This window comes from Pteronotus mesoamericanus, unplaced genomic scaffold (assembly GCF_021234165.1).
Source record: "Pteronotus mesoamericanus isolate MK-2021 breed Mesoamerican mustached bat unplaced genomic scaffold, CSHL_Meso_final contig_25, whole genome shotgun sequence".
NCBI classification, from domain to species: Eukaryota; Metazoa; Chordata; class Mammalia; order Chiroptera; family Mormoopidae; genus Pteronotus; species Pteronotus mesoamericanus.
In genome coordinates, this window is record NW_026555105.1 from 10,216,825 (window position 1) to 10,226,966 (window position 10,142).

General features: G+C 54.4%; 1 protein-coding gene across 1 annotated transcript; it reads right to left on the reverse strand.

The window, feature by feature from the left end:
• Positions 1–805: 805 nt before the first annotated feature.
• On the reverse strand, positions 806–9,674 carry PIGT (phosphatidylinositol glycan anchor biosynthesis class T). The gene is made up of 12 exons (XM_054573691.1): positions 9,461–9,674; positions 8,746–8,923; positions 6,931–7,058; positions 6,542–6,642; positions 6,293–6,379; positions 5,670–5,757; positions 5,472–5,569; positions 5,217–5,382; positions 4,436–4,636; positions 2,462–2,627; positions 2,260–2,343; positions 806–1,565 (listed from the first exon to the last, which is right to left on the reverse strand). The coding sequence occupies exons 1-12, from the start codon at positions 9,645–9,647 to the stop codon at positions 1,313–1,315; spliced, it is 1,737 nt and encodes a 578-aa protein (XP_054429666.1). The 5' UTR covers positions 9,648–9,674; the 3' UTR covers positions 806–1,312.
• Between the last annotated feature and the right edge of the window lie 468 nt (positions 9,675–10,142).

The following is a 10,142-nucleotide window of genomic DNA, read 5'->3' on the forward strand; positions in this document are numbered from 1 at the left end:
TGACTAATAAAGAATGACATTGTGCACCACAGAGACAGACAGACAGACACAAGAACGAAGCACCTATGCGCCAGGTCAGAACTAACCATCCTTTCTTCTCCCCTGCAAAGAAGAGTCAACTTTTCCCTGGGTTCACTGAACCGCAGCGCTTATTCCAATGTGCTTTAGTTTGTGTTTATCCCTCTCCGTCTCTAGGTTGTGAGCAGGGCGGGGACCGTGTCAAATGCGTATTTTGCAAAGGACGAAACAGATTTTAAGCTCCCAGCAAACAGTTAGTGAATTAATCATTGAATGCGTGCATGCCTCAACCCCGCCCCACACTCAGTCCAAAAGCCAGTCCTGGGGGTCCGCCTCCAACATCTAGCCCTAACTCCATCAACTTCTCACCACCCTTACTGCTACCACCCTATCGCCTCCTTATTGACCTCCCAGTGTCCAGTGTCCCTCCTTTCCTCCTATAGTCTAGTCTCTCCACAACAGCCAGGGTGATCAGCTATTTTCAGATCAGTTGTTCCCAAAGGGCTAGTCTTCCTATGGGATGGCAGGCTCATAGGTGCTTACTGCACTGACATACATGCACACATGTGAGAACACTACCAAAAAGGGCCACACACAAACCCATGAAGACAGGGGGGTCGGTTCCCAGGGCCCCTGAAAGAGGCAGAGGATTGCTCGTGTTCATGGTCAGGCATGTGCTTAAACACCCCCAGCCTAGCCCAGGGAGCTCTGGGGATTGCAGCCAGAGGAGGCCGGCGGGGGAGGAGCAAGCAGGCTGGCCGAGGTGGGAGGAGACCGGGGCAAGGTGGCTGGTTTGGTTCAGGGGCTAGAGCTCCTGCTCCGGGACAGGCGGTAAACCCTAGTCCCCAGCTCTCCCCAGGCCCCAAGGAGACAGGAGGCAAAGAGCCAAAGGAGCAGCCACTTTTTATTCCACTGTGGTCGATTCCATCTGCCACACAGTGCTAGAGCCCTGCAGTCCAGTGCGTTACCTAGGCCTGCGCCGTTTGGCAGGACTTTCCGGACCGTCTGCTTGTGCTCTCCAACCCGGCAGCCGCTTCCCTTCCGGTGCCGGGGCACTGCAATGTGGCTAGTACGGCTGAGGAGATGAATTCTTAATTTAAGTTCATTTAAACTCAAATGCCACACTTGGTCGTGCCCACTGCACTGCACAGCGCAGCCCTGGGCCCTGGCCTAGTCCAAGGCAGTTCAGTTCAAGAGCCAACTCCGGGGACAGGGAGTAGCAGAAACAGTCCTCGGGGTCACCAGCGCCCCTCCCCAGACAGAAGCAGCAGCGCGGCTGTAAAGGAGCCCGGCCTCAGAGAAGGGGGACGCCCCGGGCACGCCGGATAAGGTTAGCCAGCCTCTTGGCCAGGCCGTCCTTCTTGGGCTCCTCGATGTGGAAGGTCCGGGTGAGGAGATTGTAGAAGGAGCCGTAGCACACGGCCACCACTGTGCACGTGAGGCAGATGACGTTGTAGGGCATGCTGAAGTCCGGCGTCGGCAGGTTCACCAGCAGCGGCTCCGTGTAGAGCCGCACGAAGTAGCTGGAACTGTCGGAGACTGGGCACCTGGGGGCCAGGAAGGAGCAGTGAGGCGGGGGCCCCAGCTCTTCCCATCTCACCTGCTTCCGCCCTCGGGCCACACTTGGGCCAATGCCCGGCGGTAAGGATTTCCAAACCTTTCCAACAGAAGACATCTCAGACGAAGGCTCCATGCATGAAGCTGACAGAGCTGCCCTGCACAGGGCGCAGAGTGGGGCCCTCCCTCCGCCTGGCTGCCACTTCCCTAGCCTTCTGGTGGTCTCAGCCTAAAGGCCATCTCCTCAGAGAAGCCTCCCTGGACCTCCCGCCAGGTTACTCCCGGCACCACCCCAGCCCACGGCTCTTCCAGAAAGAACCCCCCAACCCCCCAGGCCAGCCTGAGGCCGGCAGCTGCGGGGCTGTCGTGTTCCCTGCCGGGCAGCCAGCACTCTCCGAAGTACCGGGCATTTGGTAAGCGCTCAACAAAACCTCTGTTAAGAGCATCAGTGACTAAACATGGGCTTTCAATACTGCTCTTCTTGCCTATTTATTCTTCTAGAAGCACTGCAGAATCATTTTATAAAGTCTGTATGAATACTACACGCCACTGGGACTTCCATTAACGTTGAGTTAAATCCCCACGTGGCTTGGGGAGGGGCCCCACGGAGCCCCAGCCTGCCCTGCAGGAACCAGGTCATCTGTGTTTATGTTCCCCGACCAAGGCAGCTGGCGTGACACTTACAGGCTGTTGAAGAGGGGACTCTCTTCCCAGTCCACGGGTTTGGCTGCCACCACGCTGGGCACGAGGGCACTGATGACAGACGGGCTGCAGAGAAGCAGCAGGCGTTCCATGAGCCATGCTTGCCACTGGCTCCCCACCCAGGCTGGCGGCAGAGGAGGCGGGTCGGGAGGGGTGGGGACAGCGTGGGGGGGGCAGAGCCCACCTGACATAGAAGCCGTGGTTGGGGTCCGGGGTGTACTCGGTCCACTTGAGCAGCGCCCGCTCAAACTGGATGGAGACCTTGGTGACCGAGTTGGCCGGCAGCTGAATCAGCATCTCCAGGAGGTGGGGCTGCAGCCGGTCCTGGGCAGGCTGGTAATGGATGTAACCTGGAGACAGGCAAGGCTCAAGTGTCACCCACACCTCTCTCCTGGGGTCAGGCCACCTGCACCTCCTGCCCCACCTATTGAGGCCCTGAGGCCTGGACCTGGCGCCCAGAGGGGGCTCTGGATCAGAGAAGCCAGGCAGGCTCAGGAAAGGAAGTAGGGTCTCAAAAAGGGAAAATAGTTTCCAGAGCAGCCATCCTGGGCAGACAACTGATTGATCTTCACATCGCAAGAACTGGACAGCAGACATTAGGCAGGTTACAGAACCGCCTGGGATGTTTTCCTGCCAAAAATAGTGGACCTGACTCTAATCAGGCCTCTAATACTAACGACTAATACCCCCAAAATATAGGGGACACACATGTTAAACACTGACACAAGGACAAACCCAGAAGGTAGAACATGCTATCAACAAATGACCCACTTTGCCTAACAAATAATTTTTTTTTAAGAATGGGAACTGCCACAGATTAAAAAAGACTCAGGAGTACCACCCCAATGCAAGATGTTAACAACCGGGGAAGCGGGGGGGCGGGGCCAGAGGGCATAGATGGGAACTACTGTATTTTCTGCTCCATTTTCCTGTAAACCTGAAACTGGTCTTTTAAAAAAAGGGTCTATTAATTAAAAAGAGAAACAGAGAGGCACTGAAGAGCTTGTCAAGCATATGAAATGTGAGGACTTTGTTTACATCCCAATTCAAACAGAGGGATTGTAAAAAGCTGCTTTTGAGACAGTTGGGGAAGGCAGGACTGAGGATGACAGGGCATGTTTTTTAAGTCCTTTATAGACAAACACTGAAGGGCTGTGTATAAAGGTGAACTGAGATGAGGTCTAGGGCTTGTTTTAAGATATTCCAGCAGAAAAATAACCAAACAAAAAAAGGGGGAGGAACAGGGGGCGGGAATGAGATTAAAAATGAGAGGAAGCTGCTGGCTGCTGACGCTGCCCACGGGGACAGGGGACGGATTAGGCTATTCCATTTGGGTGTGTGTTTGAAATTTTCCAGAGCAAAAGGTAAAAACAAAAACAAAAAAAACACACCAAAAAACAAAATGCAAAACAAACCCTACAAAATACGTAGGTAGAATGTTTGAAGCAGGTCTTTTGAAGGTGGTACAAGGGGAGGTGTTGAAAATAGTACAACTGTTGAGCACAGCCTTGAAACAGTGGGGCACAATAGAGGGGCTGAAAGAAGACATTAGGTCTGGCATCTCGGACGCGCTACAAGCCCTTCGTAGGTAGCCTTTTCTGGAGCATTAGTCTCTCTCCAGTCCAAAAAAAATGAGCGCTCTCTTTAGTGCTACGCCTGGCACCTAATGAAAAGCAATCAGGAAAGAGTAATTCCTCTTCAGAAAAATAATAGAAAATAAATGTAAAAATTTAAAAATGACTTTTCTTTCCTCCCAAGGCAGCAAAGCCACCTCCAGGTCCGTCACCTTCCACGTCCCCAGTCCTCTGTTGTCTCGCTAACCCGTCCTCTACCTAAAAGGGCCCATGACTCATCGCTAAAGACAGCCCCTGGAGCTTCAAGATGGAGAGAGAGGGAGAGAGACGGGGGCTACCGCCCCCCTAAGTCCTACAGAAAGAATCCCCTGCAGGGGGGGTTTCATTGGTTTTGCTTTATACTCCAGAACAGGCATGGGTGGGGCTATGCTTCCATTTGTCAGACTATTCTGAACTCTTCCTGCCTCTGTAGTTTTTCTGGGTTACGGATTTCGGGAATTACCCCGAGAAATGAGGGTTTGGGGGACCTGGAGGGAGAGAGAGCAGGGTGAGCAGGAGGTTGGGGGGCGGGGCTCAGCTCTCACTTGGTTTATTCTCCTTGCCCTTCGAGGTGATGGAGAGGGTGTGCACGTACAGCCGCAGGTACCAGGGCACGGTGTCCAGGAGCAGCACGGGGAAGGCCCGGCACGGGTGGGCGTTGTAGAGCAGCGTGCTCAGCTCCCCGCTCTGCAGCCCGTAGCCACTCACATAGCGCCGGGCGTGCAGGAAGGGCGCTGGTGCGGTCTCTGTGCAGACCAAAGCCAGCGGTTAATAGCCGCCCCACCCCACGCCCTAGGCCACGGAGCTTCCGAGCCAGGGAGGGGACAAGAAGGAGCTTTTCTATCACCTGCATTCTGGAATCATCCCCACCTTCCCCAGCCCACAGCAATAACAGAATTACTATTACTTCCTCAGTACTTATATATGTTGAGCTCTATGCCCCTTCCAACCCAAACCGGGTGCTCTCATGATATTCTGCACTTCCCCTTGGTAACAGCAGACACAGTCATAATTAATTAATTATGTGAGGTCTGCCTCAGCTAGTAGCTGTTATGTTTCTCAAATGTAGGGTATCTTCTGTCTTCAGAAAATATTTGTCGGTTAAATGAATACACGAACAAACTCCATATTTTAAATTGTCTCATCCAGTAAGGGCAGGAGCCTGCCCACAGTCCAAGAGCTTTAAAGAAATGGATTTGGAAGCAGAGGGCTGACTCTTGGTATCTGGGCCTGAACGCTAGGCTGTTATCTCGGGGCAGTGGGGCAGGGCTGTGAATCTTCCCTGAGAGACGACATCACAGCCCGTGGTGGCCCCCCTCAACGCACCATTGTCCGGGGGCCTCCTCCACTTGAACTGGAGGTTGAGGGTGCGGGAGCTGTTGATCACGGCCTTGTCAAGCAAGTCGTAGACAGCGTAGGTCTTCTGCGTGCCCAGGATGATGTCCTGGTAGGTGGTGAGGGGGCGTGGGTTTACCTCCAATGTCTCATTGTCCTGGGGACACAAGAGCAGGGCTGAGAAGTGAGCAGAGGGGCAGGCTGGCCTTGGAGGGGGGCGATGAGTGTGGCTGGAGACCTTGGTACCTGGTTGTAGCTGGTGATGTCCACATAGACTCGGCTCTCTGAAGCCAGGGGGCAGGGCTCTGTGAGGGTTCGGGAGAACATCCGGAAGAGGGACCAGTCTGAGGAGCAGACAGCAGGATTGAGCGGGGGCTGGGACCAGGCACAGAGAGGGTGGGGCTGGCACCGGGTGAGCAGCAATGCGTCATCATGGGGGCTTACCTTTCTTCCCTTGCCCCGTGACGAAGGCATCGAACACAACGGAAAGGGTCTGCCTCAGCTCCCAGGAGAGGCTGGTACAGCGCGCATTCTACCACAAGGGCCAGACAGCGGCAATAAGGACATATCACCCCAACCACGGAGCCTCAGGGACTCCGACCTTGACTTGGTCCCTTGTCTACTATGTATCTTCCCATCCGTCAGTTTGCCACCACCCACACCTGAGCACTTGACCCAGTGCCAGCAGCTTTATGGGCATCAGTCGGGGGAACCGCCACCAACAACGCAGGAACTACTACAACTATTACTCTCATTTGACAGATGGGGAAACCAGGCTCAGGGAAACAAAAGGATTCGCTCAAGGTCATGCCAGCTGGTGAGTAACTGTGCTAGCAGGTGCACCGCACAGCTATTCTGAACCACTGTGCTGCATGACAAAGATTTATTGAATGCTTGCCAGGCAACCACTCGGTTTCCTTGGCGCATGGCCAATGCCCCCAAGAGGTCATCGTTGTATCCACCACTTACTACTGGCTCAGCCCTCCCCAGGTGCTGGGCCACGTGCTCTACCTGCACTTTCTCTCAGAGCCTCTGGGTGGCACCCGCCCCCATTCCCCATGACTCACTCTGCAAACTGGGCGGATATGCACTGCCTGGGAGTGGTAGCTCGTGTGGAACAAGCGATCAGCCTTCAGCAGCATCGAGAGGCCTGCCTGGAGGAGGCGGGAAGACATAAAAGGTCAGTGCCTGGGGCATCTGGGCACGTGGCAGAGGTTATCTGTAAATGCACATGGCTGACTGGCAGTGGAAGGGCATCTGCCAACTCCACCCACTCTCTGGGGCTCCTGCCCACGTTTGGACCACTCTGGCCTCACCTTGGAACTACAGGGCAAGAGCTTCTTCCATGGGGTGAGGTTCTCAGTGCAGACAACCTCCCGCGGCAGCACAGCATAGCGCAGGAAAGAGTGGTCTGTGCCTGAGGGAGACAGAAGTCTGTCCGGCCGGGCCCTGGGCTCAGGACCCACACACCAGTTACGGGGTGGCCCCTCCTGCTCCCCACTCCCCTCTCTAGCACCACCACTCTAACAGTCCCACCTGGGAGTGGGACCTGCTCCTCCCCTTGGGAGAAGGCAATGCAGAGACAGCAGTCACCCAGGGAGTGATGACCTGGCCCCACTGAGGAAAGAGGACGCTGGGGGAAAAGGAGGCAAAGGTTCGGGCAAGAGGTAACAGGAAGAGGGGAAGGGCCGCAGGGGCTGCTCACCATTGGCCAGGCCCAGGGGCTTGAAGGAGGCAGTGGGAGTGACTGTGTTGGTGGAGTCGATGAAGTTGAGAGAGGCGCAGAAGATCCCTGAGAGGACGTTGCTGAGCTCCTTCCAAGATTTATCCACACTGGATGCAGACACAAACCAGCTCACTGTCCCGGGCTGCCTCTGCTCCCTTCCCAAAGCCTGCACTGGCTGCCGCAGCGTTAGACTGGCTAATTGATGGGCTGGAACATCGCGGCCCCTGCTCAGCCCCTTCCTCCTCCCGCCCTGCAGCCACACAGGTCTTTGCTCTGGTGATTCCTCCTTCTGCCTGGGAATGCCCCCTCACTCCTCTCTGCCTACCTTCAAGGAGGCTCCCTCCTCCAGGAAGCCTTTCCTGCCCTCCTCAACCACAGCCCCCACCTGTGCTGCTGCGGGTCTGACCCTCCGAGCCTCTCCCTAGCCAGGTCCCTCCTGGGAAATGGCTAGGTGGTGGCAGCATCTTGTCCTACACATCGTTTCTCCTCCACCAGGCCTACGGCAACCAGAGCACAGGGAGCGAGGCTGAGTCACCTGTGTGTGTTTCGCAACGCCACGTCAAGTGCCCCACACCTCATGACGCGCACTGATCCACACTGAGTATGCTCAGTTGGGCAAAAGAACGTACTTCCCTGTTAATACCCTGGGCAGGGAGGTAAGTCCTGGTTTTACCTTCAAGGTGGGAGGTCTTACATCTAAAAAGACTCAATGTACAAGAGAAAACAACCATTCTAGGATTTAAAAAAAATTAAATTAGGTGTTTTTTTCCTTAAAGAATTATCAAAACAGATTTGATCTTTATATTAACCATAGAGAGCATAAAACTGGACATTGAAACATCAGCTCATGTTACAGGCAATTACAAGCTGAGGGGACATGGTGATAGCAGAGCAGATGGGGAGAAAGGCAAGGGGGCCGGCGCTCGGGCCGAAGCCTTGGCAAGTTAGTGGGGTCACTGCCTGCTGCTCACTTGATATCACTTAATGCTGTCCTGGGGTTTTTTGAAAATCCTGTTCAGAGCTTTTCAATGGCTGCAAATCTTAAGCCGCAAGTAGGTTGCACACTTGAACCCTGAAGGTTCTACACAAACCAGAACGAGGTTTCGTTTGGTGTGCACAACAGTGACCCACATAGCATGTCTTACATTTTTTAAATTCCTTGCTGATATTTAAATTTGCCCATTTTCACATTAAAATCTACATTTCTGATATCTCCTAAAAAATGAGAGTATCTTATAACAGCGAGCCCCCCCTCCTATGGCAACAATCCATAGCAGATGAGTGGCAGCTGTCCTCTCAAGTTCACGAGCCTGCCACAGTCCCCACCACTCCCTATTATCCCCCCAACCTTTTAAAAAAAATCATGCTTGTGCTATTGATTTCCGATAGTGGATTTAAGAGGAAATTGTGGTACAATAGCAGTACCTAGTCCCACCCCTCCCAACAAAAGCAGTTCCTTTAATATGGAGATCTGGCATCTAGTAGGGCCAATTCTGGCCCACTGCTGTTTTGTTTGGCCTTACATCCAAGTAAGCTTCAATTATTTGTTATCTGCCTCTGCAGAGATATGCATGTGCTACCTCCGGTCTGGAGGTAGTAGGGGAAGGAAGTGCAGTCAGCAAAGTAGAGCATGCCACTCAGTGGTAATGTTATTGCTTACTTCCAAGGAAGCTTTGCCCCCATGGAATTACTGCCGGCTCCAACTGCTGCCCCCAGGGGCAGCGGCAAGATGACAGCACCTCCCCTGCCACATTCCCTTCATGGCCTGCAATAGACCTCAAGGTGGGCACTCACTCAGTGACAGTGTCTTGGAACCAGACCCAGAGCTCTGCACCTGATGGGGCCTGCAGGAAGGGTGGCCCCCAATATCGAGTTCTCCAAAAGCCTTGTGTGAGCGACAGGTGCAGCTCCCGGAGAGAATACTTGGAGATCAACTGCCCGAGGGCTTTGGGGAAGAGCCTATAATGAAAAACTAGAGAAGGGGGAGCAGGTGAGGGATCATCCTGGAGAGAGGCTTCTCAGCCAACCCAAATAAACAGTAGACCCCAGGCACCGGGATCAGAGAGATCTGAATTCCAGACCAGATCGTCATTTACTTCCCAGCGATGTGATCTTGAACACGTGCTTTTACCTCTCTACACCTCTAATTTCTTCCTAGCAAACTTTCACATAGCTTAGCATTGTGCTTAGCACCTAGTATAAATGGTAACCTGCAACAACATCATCAGTGTTGTGGACAGAGCGCTCTAATTAAATGTGTAGTGGCAGCCTGGAGCTGCAGAAAGAGCTGGCCTAGGAGTTGCTACCACTCTCCGAGCCTTAGTTTCACCAACAGTATTATGGGCTTCTCCAACAACTCTGCCATCCTTCCGGCCAGGGACCCACTTTGGCAGGTTCACGCCCGCCGCCGAGGACCCTACCCAGGGGCTAGGCCCCGCCCCCAAAGGCTTGCCTCCACCCACTTCCAGTAGCTGCCACAGATACGCTCCTGTCTGACTCGTACTCTCACCTTCTTCCCGCTGCAGCTCCGAATCCCAGCGCGTGCGGAACTGGAATGTGGCTGCTACGTCTCCAGAAGGCAGCGGGGTGATGACGAGCTCCTCCCGCAGGCTGTCGCGCGGAGTCTCTGAATGACCCAAGGTGCTCAACCCCAGGAGCAGCAGCGCCAGCAGAGCGAGTGGCGGAGCCACCGCCATGCCTGCCGCTGCTTCCGCCCCCCAACAGCGCCCGCCCCCACGGGCGGACGGCTTCCAATAGGGAGAGCGGGTGAGAAGTGACTTCCGGTGTCATCCCGGAAGCCCAGGTGCGGTTACCAGAGCAACGGTCAGGCCGGCCGCCTCAGGGCTGGAGCTTAAATGGACGCTGGGGGGGCGGGTACGGAGGGCGGTGGGCGTGTGGCGGGGCTGGGGGCTGGGGGCTGGGGACTGGGTTGAGGATCTCCAATTTTGAGGTATTCCCACCCATGAGAAAATGCTTAATAATACCAAGTGCTACCACTGCTATTGTTCTGTGATAGTTGGGAAAACAGACTGAGAGGTTAATCGCTCTTTTGAGGTAACAGAGCATTGCTCCTGCCCTCCCTCAGCTTCTAGTGTCTCCATTTTGCTGGGTCCTAAGACTAGCCAGCTCCTCTGGTGGCAGAGCTTCCCCGCAAAGCACCCAAATAACTGGCTTTTATGAAAAGTTTCAAA